General features: G+C 40.6%; 1 protein-coding gene across 2 annotated transcripts; it reads right to left on the bottom strand.

Annotated features, from left to right (window-relative positions):
* Window positions 1-8,074: 8,074 nt before the first annotated feature.
* On the bottom strand, window positions 8,075-25,805 carry cbx2 (chromobox homolog 2 (Drosophila Pc class)). Of its 2 annotated transcripts, none has more exons than XM_062050320.1 (5): window positions 25,673-25,805; window positions 25,540-25,583; window positions 17,341-17,406; window positions 14,911-14,980; window positions 8,075-12,177 (listed from the first exon to the last, which is right to left on the bottom strand). In XM_062050320.1, exons 1-5 carry the CDS (start codon window positions 25,742-25,744, stop codon window positions 10,945-10,947), a joined length of 1,485 nt encoding a protein of 494 aa, XP_061906304.1. In that variant the 5' UTR covers window positions 25,745-25,805; the 3' UTR covers window positions 8,075-10,944. The 2 variants fall into 2 exon arrangements, with proteins under 2 accessions (XP_061906304.1, XP_061906303.1); XM_062050319.1 differs by having other exon boundaries at window positions 8,075-12,180; window positions 25,673-25,803.

Raw genomic sequence — 25,805 nt, 5'->3', positions numbered from 1 at the left:
AACTTCATCAAGAGTTCTGACAAAACCTAAAAGTGTCCGAAAATGACTATTTTTCAAAAAAAAAATTTTGCTAAAATGTCGCTAAAGTGGGGACCCCTACCCAAAAAAATTTAAACGGCACAATACTGGTCTATTAGTTGTAGGAGACGTCTCAAAACCTCATCAGGAGTACTGACAAAACCCAAAAATTGCTGAAAATTAATATTTTTCCGCCTCTTTTTTTTTTTTTAGCTCATATGTCAAAAATGGGGGACCCTTACCCAAAAATTATAAAAAACTTTCTTGATTCATCGAAACAATACTGGTCCTGAAGTTGTGTGAGATGTCTCAAAACCATTTGTGTCTCATTGAGAAGCCCGACAAAAACCGAAATTGGCAGAAAATGTATATTTTACCAAAACTTTTTTTTTGCTAAAATATCCTAAGAGTGCAACTATAGGGCTTAAAAGGGCACTCACAACGCATTGTGATTGCTGAGTAGCCTTTTTTGCTGCATGTAGGTTTTGTTTACATGTAAAACTGAATGAAACATGCTTTAATTCAAACTGACCAATGTGAAAATTCCATGAACACACCAACAGGTACCAGGTGATGGCGCTAAAAGTCATGTTTGATCCACTCAGGATCGTTTTCCAGGCTATTTGCCTGTCTTTCGAGCTTCATAACGCTATTGTTTTTCCTGATGCGATCATGACCTTGATTGTGGCAGTATATAATTATATATGTTTGAGCCATATTTTGAACTTGGTAACCAAACAAAACAAAAAGTTAAACAGAGTCTTTATTCATGTATTCCGCCACAATGCAATGTGTTTCCACGTCACACTTTCAAGCCCCATCATTATTTGATACTTGTTTATACGGACAAATGTGCTGTTTTACACTGCGGTATTGTTCAATGATGATTATTGTGCGATTGTGTGCTGAGCTGTTGTGTAGCTGCTCCCTCCTAGTCGCCAATAGCCTAGCATGTTTGCCTATATTGTAAATGACTTGACTAAAAGAAAATCAATTGTGTGCTCATTGGAGGACAATTGCAGGACCGCTTGTTTTGCACATGATATCACACACAGGCAAACACGCTGCAGGACTGCTTGTATCGCACATGATATCACACATTTTACACGCAAACCTCTATCATCCCATACTTTTTTTTGCAGCTATTGGACTCAACATCTATTTCAAATATCTATATGCTATCCGGTATCGATATTAGATCGGGACACCCCTACACAAAACATTAAATGACGTTTTGAAAACCCAACAAAAAACAACTTTGACTTCCAGTTTGAGTAAGGCTTGCAGTGTTAGTCCAGTCCTTCATAAATCCAACAAGCGTCTCTGAGCTCCTCCCAAGGGCTTCCATAATCCTGGACAACCTGGACTCGTCTGTCTTTGTGTTGGTCTGAGAGAAACGCACAGTGCTAAGGCGCCGGATTAGTCCGCAGAGTTCAGAGGAAGAGCTTTGTTGCTGGAAGCTCTCAGGAGAGCGGAAAGTGGCACACATTGTTGCGACGTCTTTTGTGTTACGTGGTCAGTTGGAAGTGGTGCGGGAGAAGATGTCAAAGAGACGTCAGCAGCTGACAAAACAACAAAAGTGGCTCAGAGACATCTGGTGCTTTAATTGTCTCACAGTCCACACCCAGTTGCTCCCACGAGACCTGGCCAACAGAACCTGGTCAGGTGTTCGTCCTGCTGTGGGAACATAGGAACACTTGTATGTGGGAGTCTGACAGTGGAGGAGTCTTATCAAGACAGAGAGACTCTGCATCTGTCTCAGCATGCTTTGTTCAGCCTGTTAGGACAAATGGTGTTTTGGGGTGTCAGGATTTGTAGAAAACAGAGGTAGCTAATACAAAAATACACTATAAACGTCTTAGTTGCAAGGTGATTTACATGAACCATTGATTGATCAACTAAATAGAAAAACCCAATCACGTGGTCTCCTGTGTCAACTTTTAAGCCATGAGATGTTTTCCAGAATACATTTTACATGAAAACTGGGAAGTTGCAAAAAAATCCAAGGGAAAACCTTGTGTGTGTGTGTGTGTGTGTGTGTGTGTGTGTGTAACTTCAAGGCATTGCAATCCACAAACCTAAAGAAAAGATGTTTGCGTTAAGAAAAATAAAAATAAAAAATTGATTCTTGGTGTAGTTGTATTTGTTATACACTGTTAAAGGTTAGAGTATCAAATTTGATCAAAACACTGAAGGGTTGTGATATTCAAGAACAAACCAAATCTATTGACTGGCTCATTAACATGAACGATGGGTTTGTTTTTATTTGAAGCGTGACAATGATTGGGTCTCCTCTCTGCTCTGACGAAAATGGAATGGACTTTATTGTAATTGTACTTAAAAGTACAACACAATATTTATGTATATGTATATACATATATAATCTTCAGTACTAGCAGTGTAAGAGCAGACATTCAGTAGGCAAGGGAGTGCCTGTGAGGAAAGACTCAGCTGCCGCTTGTACGTTAAGGACATTAGAGTGACATGAGCTCCAAAAACAAATTGCTACATTTGTCGCTAGTCGCTTTGGAGAAAGAAAGTCAGTAGGAGGAGTTGGAAAGATTCTAGATTTAGCGAGAAAGTGGCCAAGTTGACAACACTGCGATGAAGTGTGTGTGAAAAATAAAGACCCACCTTACCTTCTGATTGGTTTACATTGCATAGTGTCTTCTGTGGTTGGCTAGATTTAAAATGTTTATTATTATGAAAAAATAAATATAGAGTAGTGAATGGGGAAATGTAAGTGTGAGAAATGGTTCAATCGTGTGACTCTCACGCTCAATGCGTGAGGCTGGGCAGCTCTGAGCTAGGTCTTTAGCACAATGAACAGTGAAGTAGCTGTTGTGATTACCTTGCAGAGTTGTGGCTAAGTTGGAGCAGAGAAGTCTTTCAAATCAGTGTCCTCTTGTCTTGCCAGTTAGAAGTTCTGCTAGCATTAGCATTTTTAGCTCCCTTATCGCCGGCTTGAGTGTCTTCATCTCATACCAACAGGTGAGTGTTCAAATTATTCGTGCTGCCACTACTTTATCGCTGCTTTCCAAGCCCTACAAATGGCCATACTTTTTATCCGACTTGCCTTTGTTTTTTTAAAGAATAATGCAAACATTTACCACACATTAGATTTAATATTCGGGGATGCATTGTTTGTAAACTTTTTCAGTGCTGTCTGCCACTATGTTGTTCCAGCTAGACCTAGTCAGACTGACTGACGCACAGCAAGGGCTCTGGAACCAGTCCTCTCGAGAGGGGCTGGACTCTCTTCCACTCTGGCCTTGCAAGCAGTGAGAGGCAAGGGGCTGGGGTGGCTCAGACCCTGTACGTTGGAGTTTAACCCGGTAGACGAGAGGGTAGCTTTCCTCCACCTTCGGGTGGGGGGGACGGGTCCTGACTGTTGTTGATTCTTACGCACCAAACAGCAGCTCAGAGTACCCGCCCTTTCTAAGGTTATTAAAGTTAAAGTACCAATAATTGTGTTTTTGAATTCCCTCGAGAGAGTACTGGAGAGTGCTCCCTCGGGTGATTCCCTTGTTCTGCTTGGTGACTTCAGTGCTCACATTGGCAACGACAGTGAAACCTGGAGAGGTGTGATTGGGAAGAACGGCCGCCCGCAGTGGTGTTTTGTTATTGGACTTTTGTGCTCGTCACAGACTGTCCATAACAAACACCATGTTCAAATATAAGGATATCCATATGTGCACTTGGCACCAGGACACCCTAGGCTGCAGTTTGATGATAGACTTTGTAGTTGTGTCATCAGATTTGCGGTCCCATGTTTTGCACAGGGGAAATTGGGGGTGGAAATTTCTACCGATCACCACCTGGTGGTGAGTTGGCTTCGATGGTGGGGGAGGATGCTGATCAGACCTGGCAGGCCCAAACACATTGTGAGAGTCTGCTGGGAACGTCTGGCAGAGTCTCCTGTCAGAGAGAGTTTCAATTCCCACCTCCGGAAGAACTTTGAACATGCCACGAGGGAGGCACTGGATATTGAGTCCAAGTGGACCATGTTCCATACCTCCTATTGTCGAGGCGGCCGATCGGAGCTGTAGCCGCAGGGAGGTTGGTGCCTGTATCTCAGATCCCGCTGGTGGACACCAGCAGTGAGGGATGCCGTAAAGTTGAAGGAGTCTTATCGGGTCCTCTTGGCTCATGGGATCCCAGAGGCAGCTGACAGGCCAAGCGGCGCGGATTTGGTGGTCGCAGAGGCAAAAGCTCGGACATGGAAGGAGTTTGGCAAAGCCATGGAAAATGACTTCCAGGCGGCTTCGAAGCGATTCTGGTCCACCATCCGCCGCCTCAGGAGGGGGAAGCAGTGCACTGTCAACACTGTGTATGGTGGGAATGGTGTGCTGCTGACCTCGACTCAGGATGTTGTAGATCAGTGGAGGGAATACATCGAAGACCTCCTCAATCTCACCTACACGTCAGCGTATAAGGAAGCAGTGCCTGGGGAACCTGTGGTGGGCTCTCCTATTTCTGAGGTTGAGGTTGCCGAGATAGTTAAAAAAAACCCCTCCTTGGTGGCAGGGCAGGGTGGATGAGATCGGCCCGTAGTTCCTTAAGGCTCTGGATGCTTAGGGCTGTCTTGGTTGACAAGACTCTGCAACATTGCGTGGACATCGGGATTGGCAGACCGGGGTGGTGGTTCCTCTCTTTTAAGAAGGGAAACTGAAGGGTGTGTTCTAACTATCGTGGGATCACACTCCTCAGCCTTCCCGGTAAGGTCTATTCAGGTGTACTGGAAATGAGGCTACACCAATAGTCGAACCTCGGATTTAGGAGGAGCAGTGTGGTTTTCGTCCTGGTCGTGGAACTGTGGACCAGCTCTATACTCTTGGCAGGGTTCTTGAGGGTGCATGGGAGTTTGTCCAACCAGTCTACATGTGCTTTGTGGACTTGGAGAAGGCCTTCGACCGTGTCCCTCGGGAAGTCCTGTGGGGAGTCCTCAGAGTATGGGGTATCAGACCGTCTGATTGTGGCGGTTTGCTCCCCGTATGATCAGTGTCAGAGCTTGGTCCGCATTGCCGGCAGTAAGTCGCACCCGTTTCCAGAGAGGGTTGGACTCCGCCAAGGCTGCCCTTTGTCACCAATTCTGTTCATAACCTTTATGGACAGAATTTCTAGGCGCATATAATCTCCTCATGATGTAATTACACAATTCCTTGTACATTTCATTATTATTTTTTTATGTAGAAATTGATGGATAACGTATGCACAAGCATTTTATTCTAACAAAAAATGTTTGGAATTTATGTTAATATCGGGGAGTGCAAACTGTTTCACCAAGGCCCGAAGTCAAAGTATGATTTTGATATATTTTTATTTTGTAAAAAGAAATGCTAAAAACAGATATACCGAAATATTTAAAAACAAAACGTTTTGTTAGCTTTAGGTGACAACGTGTACTATTATTAATTATTACAGGGGTAAAAGAACAGTAAAAATGTTTTTAAAATAAAAGGGCAAAAAAATCTAATGTAATGAGAAAAAATTTAATTCTGATACTAATAACTTATAATAAACACTTTATGACTTACAACCCAAAGCGGACCCTAACTTTAATCTTGAATGTCTGTTTTTATGTTATAGTTTTAGACAAAATAAAACAATTTCAAAATGCTTTGACTTTTCAGTATGAGACCCTGGTTGGAAATAGTTTGGAGACCCCTGACTTATTAATATTAAATTGTCAGCTTTTATCTCATTAACATTAACATGTTTTGCTTTTATTTAAAAAAAATCTTACTGTAATTTTTTCATCCAATGCGGGTCAGATAATTCTCAAGTTTAAAAGATATGCAATTGTATGGCAATGCTATACATGCAAATGTCTGTTAAAATATGTTTGGTAAGAAAGATAAAGTACTTTATTGAGGCATATTTCCACATAAAACGATGTGGCAGGCCAGATAAGGCCCCAGGGCCTTGAGTTTATCACCTGTTTTTTACCGGAAATACATAATGATATACTATAATAACTATAGTTAGCATGCATGGGAATATATATCAATGTAACATTTCATTAGATGTACAGTATGTGTATGCTAGTCAAATGTGTAGTTGGCATTCAAAATATTAAAATCCTTCAATCCCCCACAAGTAGTGTGAACAATAATTACAATTTAACCCAGACTAGTTGTCAATACTCACATAAATGTGAGATCTGTCATGCACAGCATCAAAATGTGTGTGTGTGTGTGTGTTCTTGTATTTCTACCCTTCTTGAGACATCAACAAGGAAAAGTACCTTCCATATGAGGAGGTGTGAACAAGTTAGGACATAAATCATGGTCCCAATATGGAAAACCATTGCATCTAATAGAGAGCCAAATACTATAGTCCGTGAACATTGTTCCAAAGTCAGGATTTTTTGTTGATTGAATGTGCATACAAGGTGCAAAGGCAGCAATATAAGATCAAATAAGATGGCAGCTAAAGAAGGAGTTCCCCATTCATCCCCGAAAAAACCCACCAGGTGAACAGCTGATTTTACGGCCTACAGTGCTGATGTAAGACAACCCGCGTACCATAGGATGAACAAATACACTACGGTACTAAGACTATGGTGTCCATTAACAGTTAGCTTCTACAGCTGGGTTTCCCAAAGTGTGGCACAGGGGCCATCTGTGGTCCATGATTCGTTTGTCATCGGCCCTAAGCACATTACAAAAAATAGAGATTTCATTTGGACCCCTGGTGGTGAAATCTATCAAAATTAGGGTGGTCCCAAAAATGAGGGATTTTTCAAATTGACTGTCGGTTTTAAAAGTGCTCGACCTCTGGTCAACATATATGAAATAAGTGTGTGTAAAAATTTGTAGTGCTCCCCTTCTGGCCAACATATGTAATAACAAGTGTGTGTAAGAAATTGAAATGTGCCCCCTTTGGCCAAAATGTATTTAAAAAAATAAATAAATATGTACGGTATATAGAGACATTGTAATAACGAAGTAAATAAAGATTAAAAACCAATTACAAACAAAAAATTCAAAAACATTTTTTTTTACTTAAAGCGTGCCTTTTTTATATTTGCATAGTATGTATATATTATTAATGTTGTAAATAGAAATCTTTATATATCTAGAAAGGGTGGTCCTAAAGAGGTAGGCATTATTCAGAGGTCTCAAGAAGGTAACAAATACACGTATATACAAGAATGTGTGTGTGTCACACTTTACTCGAATGTATTTTTGGAGAATTACATCGCTATGAATGATAGATTTGTTTACCTTACATCGGGATCACTTGTAACTACACTGAAATATATTTTATTTTAAAATTCCTGTATCGCCAACAAAAAGAGATGACTTTCAATGTAAAAGTGAGCGAGTGACGCATGTAAAATTGTCCAAATGGAAATGTCTCAAACACGTAGAATCACATTTAAGCGGCTAATGTTGTCTTCTACTAACATGAAATGTTTCAGCACATTGACGTGGAGAAAATTGCTCAATAGAATCAATAATCAACCCTGATGGATGACCTCAGGGGTGAATCACATGATGCATAGATCACCTTGATAGCAACTTGGAGTACAACAGCACCATCTGGTGGTGAGAGCGCTCCTCCACTGGATGTCAATATTCTTTGTGCTTGTATGTTCTTGCTGACTATTGGTCTAACTAAGGGTGTGGGCGGAGCCAAAAACCAGTGCGCCTAATTACCATTAAATGGCTGCAGCTGGTTAATGCTGTTCCTAGCTCTGTCCACGCCAACAGGTTTAACAAGGATGCGAAATAATATATATCAAATATAAGTGATATTTATGAAAGGTGTACAAATGATTAAGGTCGTACTCACTCGCTGTGGGTTGGATTCATTATTTCAAGTCTTTGTAGTCATTTCTTATGATGGCTTGTGTCACTTATCATCAGCACCTGTGTGGAGCGATCGCATTCTTGTCCTGCGTCTCATGTTCTTCACCTTTGTGATTATTGTACCAAAGACCATGTGGGCACTGCGGCACATGTTCCTCACAGTTGATAGTGGAGTCTTTTACTGCGTCTGACAAAGCAAAGTAAATAGTAATTTTATAATAATAACTCTGCAGAGATGATTCTTTGTACAAAACCAAAATAACACGTTTATTCTAGCATCTTTTCAGCAAAATAAGAATGTTGGTCCCACACTTGATGACATTGATTAGTCCACAGAACTAGGAGTGTCCCGATACATCTTCTTCACTACCGATATAACACCGATATTGATCTGATATGTCAGCACCAATCAGAGTACAGTAAATACGTTTATTTTGTCGTGTGGAAAGTTAAAAATGCTTGATTAAGTGGAATTACTCAGAACAATGGTAGGTATGAAAAATGTCTGGAATAGATTTATGGTGTCTTTAAGTTGAAGTGGCTTGGTAATTCCTTTGGCGAAACCTAGTGGCCACGATAATTTAATGAAATGAGCCCATGACGCGGTGATGGTGCATTACCGCGTCTGGATGTGAACAATAATATACCTCTCTGTAACATCAGTTTTTAGCCATTGTGATTAGTTTTTGTCGCACTAAGTCAGTCATATACTGGGCGATAAGGACCACAACTGATATCCCGGTATTTTTAGGCAGTATCCCGATATACGATATACTTCGGTGTTTTAAACAAAACTTGCAAAGTGTTGAGTTTAAACTCAACACCACATCACCAGTGTTCTAAAAATTAGTTACTTGTTGCTTAACCAAAAAAGTAATTTATTTACTATTAGAATTACTCTTTGATAAATGTAATTAATGTGTTGCGTAAAAAAACACCTTTTAAATAGATGTCACATGCAGTTGAGAGTTGGTGTGTTTGTGTGTGTGTGTGTGCGCCTTTAAAAGGTGGGGTCTGTTGCCAAGCGACGCGTGACTTCAGCAGAGTTTCGGCTGAACTGTTTTTGTTAGCTTTAGCAGTTAGCAGCGGAGGTTTGTCAGCTCTGATGGCGGTTCTGTTCTGTCGAATCGTTACACCGGCTTGTGTTAACTATGGTTAATAAAGAGGAGCGGCGGCGCACTGCATCGACCACAAAAAGCACATGTAAAGATACCGGTATGGTGGTATTGTCTCAAATATATATCTCTTTCTAGAAATACACTGGAAGTAACTGTAATACCGGTATACCGCCCATACTTAGTTGGACCTTTACATGTTGTAATGTTACTGTAGTGCAAACTACATTTATTTCATGTGGTATATACGTTTTACATTGCTAGCATTGTTTACTCTTGATCCACCATGTTTGAACTTTGTAATAAGAGTGCATATTTCCCAATAAGTTGTTTATATTCAATGGTTGTGGCCATCTTGATTCAAGACCTTGTAACTGGAACCCTCACAACTCGGCTGTGACGTCATTCCCAGCTCCGACCTTCGACCGCCGAGGTCAGGGTAATGCACCATATGTTGAATGATGCTGACACATGTGTTACTGGATACTTTCTAATACTAAACTGCCTTGGAGACTTTGTATGTGTAAGTAACATGCAACTATAATTATTTGTAACTTGTTTATGTTGACAAATGCGCTGTTTTACACTGCAATATTGTTCAATGATTATTACGCATGTCTAGCTTGTGTGCTTAGCTGTTGTGTAGCTGCGAGCTCCTACTAGCCTATAGCCTAGCATGTTTACCTTTTTGTCAATTACTTTAGTAAGATAGAATAAATTGTGTGCTTATTGGGGGACATGTAGATGTTAACTGGCCGTCCAGCTTTGCACAAATAAACATGCTGTAGACCTGCTTGTATCGCACATGATATCACACACAAGTAAACATTCTGTAGAACTGCTTGTATCGCAAATGATATCACACATTTTACACGCAAACCTCTATCATCCCATACTTTTTTTGCAGCTATTTGACTTAACATCTATTTCAAATATCTATATCCTATCCGGTATAGATATTAGATCGGGACACCCCTACACAAAACATTAAATGACGTTTTGAAAACCCAACAAAAAACAACTTTGACTTCCAGTTTGAGTAAGGCTTGCAGTGTTAGTCCAGTCCTTCATAAATCCAACAAGCGTCTCCGAGCTCCTCCCAAGGGCTTCCATAATCCTGGACAACCTGGACTCGTCTGTCTTTGTGTTGGTCTGAGAGAAACGCACAGTGCTAAGGCGCCGGATTAGTCCGCAGAGTTCAGAGGAAGAGCTTTGTTGCTGGAAGCTCTCAGGAGAGCGGAAAGTGGCGCACATTGTTGCGACGTCTTTTGTGTTACGTGGTCAGTTGGAAGTGGTGCGGGAGAAGATGTCAAAGAGACGTCAGCAGCTGACAAAACAACAAAAGTGGCTCAGAGACATCTGGTGCTTTAATTGTCTCACAGTCCACACCCAGTTGCTCTCACGGGACCTGGCCAACAGAACCTGGTCAGGTGTTCGTCCTGCTGTGGGAACATAGGAACACTTGTATGTGGGAGTCTGACAGTGGAGGAGTCTTATCAAGACAGAGAGACTCTGCATCTGTCTCAGCATGCTTTGTTCAGCCTGTTAGGACAAATGGTGTTTTGGGGTGTCAGCAGTAAGACAAGGGTCCTACACCTTGAGCAGGATTTGTAGAAAACAGAGGTAGCTAATACAAAAATACACTATAAACGTCTTAGTTGCAAGGTGATTTACATGAACCATTGATTGATCAACTAAATAGAAAAACCCAATCATGTGGTCTCCTGTGTCAACTTTTAAGCTGCTGAGATGTTTTCCAGAATACATTTCATATGAAAACTGGGAAGTTGCAAAAAAAGGAAAAACCTTCTCGTTCTTTCAACAATTTCTATTCAAGGAGATCAAGTTTCAGCTCATCAGGAGACCAAAATCAGTTTCTTGGTCTTGAAGTGTTCCGGCATGGTGTCAACCCTTTTTATCCAACTGTGTTCAAATAACGCAAGTCAATAAATTACTACAAAAATCAACGTTCCTGACGTGATGGTCAAGTTCTGTCAGTAGTTTCGGATGCTGAAGAAGCCCACACTAGTTGGAGACTCCTTCACTGTGACGGTGACCAGATTAGCGGTAACGTCCGTGACAAAAACATGTTCTATCAGACTGCGGGTGGGCTTCCATTCTTGGTTCTGAACTGCCGCTAAGTCATCTTGACCAGCGTCTGAAGAGTCCTGATCAGAGTCTGAGCTGCTCTCGTCCTCTCCTGTGCTCATCTCGCTCGTCTTGGCTTTCTTGCTGTCTTTGGAGGTCTCAGACCTTTGGACTCCGCCTTTCTCCAGTTTACCTCGGGTGGTTTGAACCTCTGCTTCTTTGACCTTTTCAACAGCTGACTGGTTCTTCCGGGGTCCTCCAGGGGTAGCTGGACTCTGAGGGGTCTTATATTCTTGGTTTTGGTTGTGAGAAACCTTGTGTGCCGGACTTGCTGCATTTCTCTGACCGGAACCATTTCCTGGTGATTGATTGGTTTTCATGACTTTGTTGTGGAGGTTTACAGGATGAATACTTTGATTGCTTAATGTGTTATTTGACTGCTGGGAGGCCATAGCTTTAGCATTGGATATTCTCTGCAACACATGAGCCTTTTGCCCGCTGGTGGAGTTCAGCGTGTGCTGAGGAGATCTTAGAACATGCTGTCTGGATGTGTTTAAGTTCAAAGCTGCTACTCCTCTTGATTTGAACAAGTCCAGACTGGAGACGGACAGTTTCCCCTCACTGGGGCTGGATTTATTCAGAGAGATTGGGGAATGTGGGACAGATCTGCTGGATGCCACAGGGCTCATCGGGTTTCTAGAAGCCTCCCCCTGGCCAGGAGGGCCTCGATTTTGAGCAACCACATCCTCCCTGGACGATCCCCTGTTGAAGCCCATGAAGGTGAAGCTGGCCAGGTGAACAGGCTTCTTGATAGATCCTGGAAGATCAACTCTGGACGCCTTCTGAGCGACTTTTCCTTGACGGTATTCCTTCACTTCTGTGGGGACCGTTTTACGACCTCGTTTCTTGGGGGGCTCCTGTTTGGCGACAACAATCTGCGCTTTCTTCTGAGGGACGGGGTGGAGGTCTCGTGTGTTCAGAACTGCGTTCGCCTGCTTGCTGTGACTGTCCTCATCTCCGTCATCATCGTCGTCCTCAGAGGAAGAGGAGGTAGAGGATGATCCAGAAGAAGAGGAATCTGAGGACGAGGACGATGAGCCTGATGAGGAGCTGTTGGACTTGACAGCTTCAGAAACATTCTCCTTAGGGAAAGACAAAGATTCAAATCAGTGTTTCTCCTGCTCTTATACTAAGGAAGAAAGTCAGTTCAACTGAATGTCAAAGTTTTACTTATGTATACAGTGTACCTCAACTTACAAGTATATTGAGATACAAACTGTCCCACCGCTTTAAGTTGCAGGCATAAATAAGAAGTTACAGACTTCCCTGTCGCTGGTTGAAGTAGTGATTGTCCACCGCCAGAGATCGACACAATCGTACCCTACAATCACGGTAACTGAGAAAGTAAGTGCCAAGGGGAGCGCAGAGAAGAAGTGGACGACACCCACCGGATCAGAAAAACAAACCATTAAAAACATGTGTCGCTGACCAGGTGAGACGTCTGCACCACAGCGAAGCAAGATACAGCATCTGTGCCATAACATGTATCCATGAAAATATGGAAAAGCTGCTGATGGTGCGTTTTATGTGTTTTAGCTTGTTCCGTGTCCTGACTTTACAAACCGGACGATCCAGCATTTCTTTTAGTACACAAACATAAATATTGCCTGCTGTTAACTCTGAGCTCCTGTCCGTCACTCAAGACGTTCGTACATAAACAACGATAACAGTTCCTGTTGTTACAAGGCGGAAAAGCAGCTGGAAGGAAAAGCCCACACAAGTCCACTGTCCAAGCAAAATTCTGTACATTATTACTACATTACTTCATCAAACTACTGTAGTTGTTTGTAGTACTGTTTTTACAGTTCCATGTTATAATTGTGCTCTTTTAATGGGGAATTTAATAATTTAATTTCAATGGTTGACATTGATTTGACATACGAGTGTTTTGAGCTATGGGCCAATTAAGCTCATACTGTAGTTTCATAAAGAACAGGTCCAGACAGTAGTACCTCAACTTACGATCTCAAGTGGTTGTACGATCAAACTCGTAATTCAAAACACAATCATTGGCTATTAGAATAATTGAAATGTAATGATTTAATTAAGAAAAACTAACTTTTAGCTAAGACATACTACACCCATCCATTTTCTACCGCTTGTCCCTTTCGGGGTCGCGGGGGGTGCTGGACATACTGTTCATACTATATGTATTGCTTTTCAAACAACTACGATAGTTTTATGAAATGTAATCTTGGGGAGTATACTTTTGTAGGTGTGCTGTTTTTGTGTTGTGTAACAGTAGGAGTTGTTGTTGTTGTTGTCCATGTTGCACACGAACGCCTTTAAGTCACAGACCTGAGACGTCAGAGTTGACAACAAGTACTGTATGTATGATCGTCCAGTTTGTCGTCAAAAGGCCGAACAAACTGAAACACGTCAAATGGCATCTGTAGCTTCTCCATATTTTCATGTATAAATGTCCTCGGTGTGGATGTTTGTGACTGCATGCTGCGGAGGCTGGCTGCAGCTTCATGTGATGCGGACTGACAGTGCTGCGGTCGGGCTGACTCTGCGGGTCAGCTAACTGGTGCGAAATATTTTTAAAGGCTTATTTCTTTGATTCGGTCATGCACGCCTTCTCCTTCGCACTAACTTTATTAGCTTCAGGGGTTGGGAGGCAGGATTACTGTGTCGTCACTTCACTACTTAGACCAGCATTTTTTTTTTTATATATTGTAAATCATATATAAACACTAGCAAAAGTCAGCTAACAATGTCAACCTATTCTGCCTATAAAGCACCCTACAAAACATCAGAACACCTCCACCATTGTTTCATATACATGCTACAAGTATATATGTTATATAGTAACAGACAAAATAATAATACATTGAATATTTACATATTTTGCTCATTTTCAGCATTGCCACATTTATTTTAGTTATTTATCCTACTCTGACTCTCCGACGGATGGGATGTTTATATCTTTCAGCACAAGACTTTTGTTCCCCATTTGGATGAACATCATAATCCTCAGGTAAGCAACAAGTATATTATCTAGCCTTCTTCGTGATGTCTTCGGATTTAAACTAAATATAAATGTTGACCAACTTCTCGGTTTATGTCCACAACCTTCTACTATCCAGGTGAGAGGCATGATTTATAATCTAGAATTAACTTTTACCAACTCAGAGGCGATGTAGCAGCTTGGTATGTCAATATAGCAGCAGTTTACTCTCTGTGACCACGGTGTCGCTTTTATTAACAATATTGCTAATACTTTGTTAATATTCAGGTCACGAGATGTAAATGGAGCATTGTTGTCGTTTTTTTATGTTTTTAGAGAGCTTTATGGCTTTATAGATCAAATTGTTAGCCACCTCTTAACCACATGTTTGCTACTTAGAATGCATAAAAAAAGAACTTGTGCTCTTTTCTTACTTACATAAGGATTGTGAATGATAGGCAAAATTCTCCTTTAAATGAAGTCTTATTTACATGACAGCATGTCACTTCTGTATCTACATGCTCATAATTTATCATCTGTTTTCTGTATTGCCTGCACAGGACTATCGCATTCATTAAATAAATGACACGTCACTATTTTGACGGTGGATTATTTCTATTGCTTTTTTTAATGAAAGTTTGTCAAACGTTACAATCTGCTTTACTGGGTCTGTGTGCATGTATTGATTATCAGCCCCCTGAACCGCCTTACCACACGTGCACACCTAAAATGTAACTGGAGGAGCGCTCAAGTTACGCTACGCTGTGTGTGCTTCTGCCTCTCCACACCCAAAAGAACCTAAACGAAAAACTTCAAGTAGTATCCAAACTAACTAAAGAAAGGTTGTTTACTTTCCACTCACCGGAACTTTCCGCGGTCGTCCTCTCGGCCTTTTCCCTCGCTTACGTATCAGAAGCTCCTTCTCTTGTTCTCTGGGACACAAAAATTGTAAGATGTCTCATTCAAACAGAAATACAATTTTTTTTACTAGGGTTGTATGGTGTACCAGTACTAATAAAGTACCGCAGTACTAACGAATTAAAAAAGGTACAGTACTGCCTTTGATAAAAAACTTTTTTTTCTTCTTCCATGGACATGTTGGTGTGATGTGGTGACATTGCTTGTAATATGTGAGCACACACACACACACACACGCACACAGTGTGGAGACAGAAGGGGGAGAATGGACATATTTTGGGTTCAAAACTAACGATAAAGATGAATGTGGCGCTTTAAAACATAGCTAGCTAGCAGCTAATGTCCCTCCACAGTGTTTTAGCTACTTCTTAATCACTAATCCTCGCCTCCAAGGCAGCAAATAAAGTAGGTTTCTTACAAATATTATCCCGAGGAATAGCTTAACATGCTTCACTACACACCGTAGGAGGATACAATAGCTAACCGCTAACAACAAGCTAGCACTCCTGAATGTAAACAAATGGGTGGATCTATAAAAACAGACTGTAACAATACCATGTACAAAAGAGCTGTGTATAGTTAATACTACAATAATTATGTCAATATTTTTTATTATCACAAACTGTTTTGTCATTTTTTAATGGTTAAAAGGTCAGGAAATACATCCCTTGACACTTGTGAACTTTAATAATGACCCTGTAACTACTTGGTATTGGACCCATACCCAAATTTGTAGTATAAGCCAAAACTTAAGTAAAGTATCAAACAACAGAAGAACAAGTGGAGGTGGGAATCTTTGTGCACCTCACAATTTTATTACGATTCAGGAGCTACAATTCGATTAAAAATATATTATTGATGCATCTTTAGTTGATGTATATTGATGCAGTATTACATTTTTTTTCGTTCCACTAAATAAGCGTGTATCGCTTGCATCTTAAAAACAATAATTGAGATTAAGAAACAGTTAAATTAATTCCCACATTTATGAAATTAATGAAAATGTGCGCAAAACTGGACCATAAGTGCCAGATAGTAAAGGAGCTGGTGGGATCTCTCAGTGAGGCGGCTCGCTGCAGTCAGCCAAATTTTAGTACTGTCGGCATTACTTTATCTAATTGATTCGATAATCTTCCATGTCCGAAATGCGAGGTATCTAAAAATTTCTCCCCACCTCTAAGAATAAGTGATTATTACATTTGAACAGAAGTGTAGATAGAACATGTTAACAGGAAGTAAGACGATATCACCAGTAAATGAGCGAGTACATTAGATCATCATTTTGACAAAATAATACAACGGTAAATGACAAAATATGTTGCTGCATATGTCAGCAACCAAATTAGGAGCCTTTGTTTGCTTACTACTAAAAGACAAGTTGTCTAGTATATTCACTATTTTATTTAATGACACAATTCTTCATTGATTGCAATAAGACACATGTTTAATGTATCATAAGATTTTCTCCTAAAATTAAGCCAATAATGACATTTGTTTGGTGGTCCCCTTTATTTTCAAAAACCTATCAAAATAGATGTTGATTGGTTGATTGAGACTTTTATTAGTAGGTTGCACAGTGAAGTACAATTGACCACTAAATGGTAACACCCAAATAAGTTTTTCAACTTGTTTAAGTCGGGGTCCACTTAAATTGATTCATGATACAGATATATACTATCATCATAATACAGTCATCACACAAGATAATCACATTAAATTATTTACGAGAGAGAGAGAGAGAGAGAGAGAGAGAGAGAGAGAGAGCGAGAGAGAGATAAGAAAAAGTATCTGCATTTGATTGTTTACATTTGATTATCAGCAATCCGGGGAGGGTGTTAGTTTAGGGTGGTAGCTGCCTGGAGGTGAACTTTTATTGCGGTTTTGAAGGAGGATAGAGATGCCCTTTCTTTTATACCTGTTGGGAGCGCATTCCACATTGATGTGGCATAGAAAGAGAATGAGTTAAGACCTTTTGTTAGTTCGGAATCTGGGTTTAACGTGGTTAGTGGAGCTCCCCCTGGTGTTGTGGTTATGGCGGTCATTTACGTTAAGGAAGTAGTTTGACATGTACTTCGGTATCAGGGAGGTGTAGCGGATTTTATAGACTAGGCTCAGTGCAAGTTGTTTAACTCTGTCCTCCACCTTGAGCCAGCCCGCTTTGGAGAAGTGGGTAGGAGTGAGGTGGGATCTGGGGTGGAGGTCTAGAAGTAACCTGACTAGCTTGTTCTGGGATGTTTGGAGTTTAGATTTGAGGGTTTTGGAGGTGCTAGGGTACCAGGAGGTGCATGCGCAATCGAAAAAGGGTTGAACAATGTTGGTACTGCTATGGGGAAAACCCTACATTCCACGGACACAAACATGCAAAGCAACTCACTTCTTGTTGAAGGCCGCCAGTAGTCTGGGATCCAGGATGTTTTCCTGCGGCTCCCAGCTGTTGTGTCTGGAAGGGACAACAAGGACTTGAATACAAAAAGAGGCAACCTGACACCACATGATAAATACTAACTTTGACGTGCATAACTACTAAGTTTGAAGTGCATAAGTACTAAGTTTGAAGTATTGATTGATTGAGACTTTTATTAGTAGGTTGCACAGTGAAGTACATATTCCGTACAATTGACCACTAAATGGTAACACCCGAATACGTTTTTCAACTTGTTTAAGTCGGGGTCCACTTAAATTGATTCATGATACAGATATATACTATCATATATACTATCATCATAATACAGTCATCACACAAGATAATCACATTGAATTATTTACATCATTTACAATCAGGGGTGTGGAGGGGGGCGGGGGGGGTAGGATATGGACAGCAAGTAGTGGACATAGAGAGAGAGAGAGAGAGATCAGAAGGCATAAGAAAAAGTATCTGCATTTGATTGTTTACATTTGATTATTAGCAATCCGGGGAGGGTGTTAGTTTAGGGTTGTAGCTGCCTGGAGGTGAAATTTTATTGCGGTTTTGAAGGAGGATAGAGATGCCCTTTCTTTTATACCTGTTCGGAGCGTATTCCACATTGATGTGGCATAGAAAGAGAATGAGTTAAGACCTTTGTTAGTTCGGAATCTGGGTTTAACGTGGTTAGTGGAGCTCCCCCTGGTGTTGTGGTTATGGCGGTTATTTACGTTAAGGAAGTAGTTTGACATGTACTTCGGTATCAGGGAGGTGTAGTGGATTTTATAGACTAGGCTCAGTGCAAGTTGTTTAACTCTGTCCTCCACCTTGAGCCAGCCCACTTTAGAGAAGTGGGTAGGAGTGAGGTGGGATCTGGGGTGGAGGTCTAGAAGTAACCTGACTAGCTTGTTCTGAGATGTTTGGAGTTTAGATTTCAGGGTTTTGGAGGTGCTAGGGTACCAGGAGGTGCGTGCGTAATCGAAAAAGGGTTGAACGAGAGTTCCCGCCAGAATCCTCAAGGTGCTTTTGTTGACCAGAGAGGAGATTCTGTAGAGAAATCTCATTCGTTGGTTAACCTTTCTGATTACCTTGGTTGCCATTTTATCACAGGAAAGGTGAGCCTCTAGAATGGAACCTAGGTAGGTGACCTCATCTTTCCTGGTGATAACAATATCACCCACTTTTATGGTGAAGTCATTGACTTTCTTAAGGTTGATGTGGGACCCAAACAGGATGGATTCTGTTTTACCCAAGTGTATGGATAGCTTATTGTCAGCGATTCAGGTGCAAGTTCTACAGAGCTCAGCACTGAGGATTTTCTCCACCTGTGACTTGTCCTTGCCGGATACCAGCAGGGCAGAGTCATCCGCAAACAAAAACAATTCACAGTCGCATGCCGATGACATGTCGTTTATGTATATTAGGAACAGTAAAGGTCCCAATATACTGCCTTGGAGGACTCCACAGCTCACCGAGAGGGGTGTGGGGGGACACGGTGCCGTTCACCTCTACCACCTGCTCCCTCCCCTCCAAGTAAGATTGCATCCAGCTCCATGAGGTTTTGTTAAATCCGATTGCTCTGAGCTTATCCAACAGTATAGCGTGGTTAACGGTGTCAAAGGCCTTCTGAAGGTCCAGCATGACCATGCCGCAGTATTTGCCCGCGTCCACCTAATGTTTGATGTGGTCGGTCAGATAGAGAAGACATGTGTCAGTGGAGTGGTTAGTTCTGAAGCCGGATTGGAATTTGTACATGAGTTTATTAGTGTCAAGGTAACTATCGACCTGTTCATAAACTATTTTCTCCATTACTTTCGAAATGGAACTGAGAATAGAAACAGGTCGGTAGTTGCCAGGTTCCAATTTGCTTCCTTTTTTAAAGAGGGGAGTTACTCTTGCTATCTTAAAATCTTTTGGTACTTGGCCTTGTGTAATTGATAGGTTTATTATGTGCGTGATGATCGGGGCAATGAGTACTAACTTTGAAGCGCATAAGTACTAACTTTGAAGTGCATAAGTACTAACTTTGAAGTGCATAAGTACTAACTTTGAAGTGCATAAGTACTAACTTTGACGTGCTATCAGCATGTTGGACAGGACAAGATTGTAACGACACTCATCTGTAAAGATTTCAATGCCATCAAGTCTATCAGTGTGTATTATAAAGATAACATGTTCTATCAGCAATGTTGTCCTTTTAGGCCAGGGGTGTCTAAACTACAGTTGGCAGGCCAAGAGCGACGTCACCAATTAAATACGAAGTCTGGCCCGCCGTGTGTCTCTAGTTAAATTTTAAATACCTTACAGTCTAATCGCTGTGAACATGCAGCCATCTTGTGGACATTAGTAGTTTAGGTCAACGACTATGAGTTTGACTGCGAAGTAGTTTGAGCATCAATGTAGAGTGGAACCTCCATTCACGAACACGTTTTTTATCAATTTGCGAACATTTATAGCGCGCCAAACATGCCTCTCTTTGCGGAACAAGTCTATGCATTCAAATGTGTCGTTTATTCATTCATTTTGTGTGTAGTTGTCTGTAGCTTGGTGACCCCTGCCATAGAGGTTCCACTGTATATGACCAAGTCCAGACAAACTTGGTGCAAATAAACTTTAACCAACACAGAAAGTCAACACACATGGTCGCACGTAACACCCAACCTGCTCACTGAACTGTATAAAAAAAAAATGTCTAAGCACCATATACAGCTTGTTTTACTATTTTAATTAGGCTGTTAATGATTGCTGTTGTTATTGTATGTTGAAAGCTGCAGGCTATCTACTGTACAGCTTTCCCAGGGATTACGGTCGGAAACTAGCTTTTTAGTTAAAACTGGCGCATTTACAGCAATGTTGATTAACGTGCATTGTACATCCATCCATCCATTTTCTACCGCTTATTCCCTTTGGGGTCGCTGGAGCCTATCTCAGCTACAATCGGGCGGAAGGCGGGGTACACCCTGGACAAGTCGCCACCTCATCGCAGGGCCAACACAGATAGACAGACAACATTCACACTCACATTCAAACACTAGGGCCAATTTAGTGTTGCCAATCAACCTATCCCCAGGTGCATGTCTTTGGAGGTGGGAGGAAGCCGGAGTACCCGGAGAGAACCCACGCAGTCACGGGGAGAACATGCAAACTCCACACAGAAAGATCCCGAGCCCGGGATTGAACCCCAGACTACTCAGCACCTTCGTATTGTGAGGCAGACGCACTAACCCCTCTGCCACCGTGCATTGTACATGTCCAAATAAACTAAGCAAATTTAAAAAAATACTCTCATATAAGTCCACTACAATGCATGATGGGCAATATACAAAACACTCTCCACACTTTGCAATTTTTGGCGCACATCAGCTGCTTGATACTTCTCACCGTTGCCTTTAACACACTTTTTCTGTCTTTTTACGCACTGAAATCAGAAATTTTCGTAAGTCCACGCGTCCTTGGAACACAGATTTTTAATTTTTTTTTACCGACCCTGCCTTCTCCGCGTTTTTATTGGTCGTCTTCAAAGTAATTAACTTTCAGGTACAATTTCGTAAATTTTGATTTGCCGAAAGGTTTATCAATCAAAAATACTGCCGCAGTTTGCACTGGGACAACTTTATCGCGAGGTGCTGCCAAAAGAAAGACTTCATGGTAAACACTAAGGTGAGTGTAAAGTCAACCATTTAAACTTCATCCTGTGCCATGTCTCCAGTAAATTACTTGTTTTAGTCTTTGTGAGTCCATGGAAACTTCACTTTTATCTCCCGCTGTTTCGACATCGTTCGAGGATGGAGACAGGCTAGCTGTTAGCTTCAAGCGAACCAGCACCCGACCAAACTCCTCCACCCCAAAAACATACTTTGCAGGTCAACAAAAGGGGAAAATATGTGCCTTTTGAAGTGTTAATGTACAGGAGTGTTCAAAAGGAGTCTCTTGGAGAAGTGGCTGACAAGTTAGCAAGTGTTGCTCCCATCGCTGACAGTGACGTCATCACCGTCATTGTTTACTGAAGCAGAGATGCTGACTGTGTGTTTTGATAAACGCGCATGCGTCGCCAGGCTCTGCTTTTTATCGATAGACTTATCAGATTTAATTTTGTATTATCTATAGCAGGGGTGTCCAAGTGTGGCCCGGAGGCCATTTGCGGCACGCAGCTAATGTTTTAAATGCCTACGGCACATTCTACAATTACTGTAAAAATAAACAAAAACATAAAAGTGGAATAAAAAAAGATTACCGGATAAATGTAATTTAGAAAAAGTTGCAATGTTGACTAATGAAACAAAGCTGGTTTTTTTTCCCTTAAAACTGTCATTGCTCAAAACATAATATTGAATCAAAATCAATGTTTTTAAGAATTATTAACCTATCCAAGGCTCCGATTACTTCACCTCAAATATTCCACTTTAAAAAATATTTTTTGTGCAACATTTTTCATATTTTGTGTGTTTGCCATAAAAAAACAGTTTTCTTTGACAAAAAGGGCAGAAAACAAACAACATAAAAAAAACAACTTGGCATTGACGGATAGATCTGAAGTTGATGTAGACTCTAGAGATTTAAGCGTTAAATAAATAATGCTTGTATGCCCTGGCACACCATTATCATCATTTCATGACCGAAGCAAAAAACGTTTTACACTTTTATACTGAAATAAATACACCTACAACTAATTAAATAAAAATATACAAAAAACTACAGGCAGCGGTAAAGTTTAGATCCATGAAGGAAAGAAGAAAGTGAATGAATGTTTATAACAGAAAACATTTATGCATGCATAAAAATTGGTTTTCTTTTGTATTATTTTTTTAATGAATTAACGTTTATGACAACCTTTTTCCAAAACACAATATAGAATGTGAGATATAATAGGATAATGCATACATTTATCATTTGTTTTCAAAACGGTTACAAAAAAGTGGGACCCCAAAAATTTACTGTGGGACCCCATTTTTATGACTTGATGGGGTCCCTAGGACCCCATTTTGAAAATTTCTAGCGCCAACACTGCTTCTGATTGATTACAAAACTCTAAGGAGGTGGTCCCGGAAGTAAACCAGTCATGAAGTTTGGACACCCGCCCTTTGTTGATTTTCTGGTCATGTGATTGACGTCCGAGTTTATCTGTATCGTAAATATTAGCCTGTGGACGTCCTACATGTGTAACAGGTCTGTTCAGCAGCACATTCTAAGCTGGGGCCGTCAACCCCCCACCCTTCTTTACACACACACACACACACACACACACACACACACACACACACACACACACACACACACACACACACACACACACACACACACACACACACACACACACACACACACACACACACTCTTGTATTTGTTACCTTCTTGAGACCTCGGAAAAATGCCTACCTCATTAGGACCTTCTTCTAGATATATAAAGATGTGTATTTACAACATTAATAATATATACATACTATGCAAACATAAAAAAGCTTGTTCTGAAAAAGGAGTTGGAATTTCAAAAGAAAAAGGTCACAATTTCACCAGAAAAACATAGAATTTTGGCAGTATTATGATAAGTCATCATTTTACAAGAAAAACTGAACATTTGTGCAATATTATGATAAAAGTTGGAATTTTACTCAATAACAGACACCATTTTACAAGAAAAGCTTGAAATTTTGGCAATTTTATGAAAAGTCGTAATCTTACTTGACAAGTCACAATTTTATAAGAAAACTTTAACAATTTGGCAATATTATAATAATAATCTGAATTTTACTTGGCAAAATTATGACACTCATCATTTTACTCAAAAAATATCAGTTTTTACAAGAACCACAAAAAAATAGGCAATATTGTGATAAAAGTCAGAATTTTATATGACAAATGTCACCATTTTGCAGTAAAAGTAATACTTTTACATACAAAAGTAATAATTTTATAAGAAAATAATGCAATATTCCAGAAACAGAAAGAATTTGAGAAATTTGTTTCCAATTTTATAAGAAAAAAGTCGACATTGTGGAAAAAAGACTGCTTTTAGTAATTCTTTCTTTTTTGAATATTTTGTTTGTAATTGGTTGTTTATCTTCCTTATTTACTTCAAGTTATGACAGTATGTCTCTATCTACATATTTATTCATTTTTTATTAATTTTGGCCAAAGGGGGCACATTTCAATTTCTTACGCACACTTGTTATTACATATGATGGCCAGAGGGGGAGCGCTTCAAATTTTTCCACACACTTGTTGTTTCATATGTTGACCAGAGGGGGAGCACATTTAAAACCGACACACAGTCAATTTGAAAAATCCTTCATTTTTGGGACCGCACTCATTTTGATAGGTTTCACCACCAGGGGTGCTAATGAGACATTCTCCATTAGTGTTTTTCAACCATTTTTGAGGCAAGGCACATTTTTTTCATGAAAAAATCCAGAGGCACACCACAAGCAGAACTCCACCAGGTCGTCGTGCCTCATTTTGAGTTTGTTGGTGTTTTCCTGTGTGTAGTGCTTTAGTTCTTGTCTTGCGCTGTTATTTTGGTGGCCCTTTCTGTTTTGTTGGCGTTTCCCTGTAGCAGTGTCATGTCTTCCTTTGAGCGCTATTCCACGCACCTGCTTTGTGTTAGCAAGCAAGGCTATTCACGTTGTTGCTATCCTTCTTTGTGTGGACATTGTTGATTGTCATGTCATGTACGGATGTACTTTGTGGACGCCGTAAGTTTTTGCTGTCCTCCAGCATTCTGTTTACTTTGTAGCCAGTTCAGTTTTGCATAGCCATTGCCTTTTCCTTTCTCTTTTGGTTTAAGCATTACATACCTTTTTACCTGCACACTGCCTCCCGCTGTGGTCTGCATATTGGGATTGATTGATTGAGAAGTTTATTGACATCTTAAATAATTGAATCCATGTAATGCTTTAAAAAGGCAAATGGACGGCACAAAAAGCCAAAAGGCTTGTTTCCATTGTGGTCCATTACAAACCATCCTCGTCTCGCCCAATTAACTACCTGCTGCCACCTACTGACATGGAGTATTACGTGGTTACCCTGCAGAGTTTTACACAGCACAGACACTAATCACAGGCACATTATAATTATTGACTTGCGACCCCGAGAGGGACAAGCGGTAGAAAATGTATGGTTTGACGTTGCATAATTTCCCACGGCACACCAGACAGTGGTTGAAAAACACTGCTCTGTAAGATGCAATGGTTTTCCTTGTTGGGACCATGATTTATGTCCTAACTTGTTCACTGGTCCTCATATGGAAGGTACTTTTCCTTGTCACTTTTATTCTCTGGCTTTTAACACTACAGGAGTTGTGTTTTAAAATTTGTGTTTCTATTTATTGTTTTAATTGGTTTTACCCTTTTAAAATAGTTTTTAATCATATTTATTTGTATATTGATTTATTTTGTTTTTATTCAGTTATTGGTGGGGCTTAGGATAGTATTTGAATCTTGTTTTTAATATTTTGTGCATCACTTTGGAAAGATTTTTGTTGTTTAAATGTGCTATATAAATAAAGTGGATTGGCTCCAGCACCCCCTACCCCCCGCGACCCCAAAAGGGACAAGCGGTAGAAAATGGATGGATGGATTGTTGATGTCTCAAGAATGGTGGACATACAAGAACACACACACACACACACACACACACACACACACACACACACACACACACACACACACACACACACACACACACACACACACACACACACACACACGAAGAATGGGGGGGGGTGTAACAGAAGGCAGGCAACAGTGTGTACTGGTGAAGCAACAACAATAGTGAACTAAAATGGACACCAACAATGACCCAGAAAAATAAAAAAAACCTTTAAAGAATAGCAACATACGTTTAAAAAACATTAAAGTTCAGTAACTGACTCTTTATAAACTAAACATCAAGTAGCATTGTTTAAAGTAGATTTAAATAAAAAATTAAAGCCAGGTGTGTGTTTAAACCAAAACTAGCTTAACATGTGACTTCAGACCAACTTCATTATTTCAACAAGTCGTGAACAAAGGAGGTTAGTTGATGAAAATAAACCACCAAAAAGAGTAAATAGAGCAGTTTCGCGTCGTGTTTTATCGTGGCCTGTGCATAAAAGTGAGAGTTGAAGAACATGCGAGGAGATGGAGATGAAGAAAAGGAAGAAAGCAGCTGTTGTTGTTTTCATTGTTTCATTCTTACTTGGACGACCATCCTCGCCACTTGACCAGAAACTCCAACTTCCCCTGCGGGAAAACATCAAGAGAACATGAACCTTTCCTGGGTCGGGATTGACAAAAAATTGTGCGGAACTCGTGGAAGTAGTTGTCCGAACCTTCCTGAGACGCTTGTTGAGGATGCATTCGGCGTCAAAGACCTGCTCGCCCACCGCGCTCAGCTCCTCCATGGCCGCTAAGACAACAATAACAGCGCTCGGCCCCGCCAGCAGCCACCAAGCTGCAATAACG

This window comes from Entelurus aequoreus, linkage group LG06, assembly GCF_033978785.1.
Source record: "Entelurus aequoreus isolate RoL-2023_Sb linkage group LG06, RoL_Eaeq_v1.1, whole genome shotgun sequence".
In the NCBI taxonomy this organism is placed as follows: domain Eukaryota; kingdom Metazoa; phylum Chordata; class Actinopteri; order Syngnathiformes; family Syngnathidae; genus Entelurus; species Entelurus aequoreus.
Note: the sequence above shows the minus strand (reverse complement) of the source record. Positions and strands in the feature narration are given on the sequence as shown.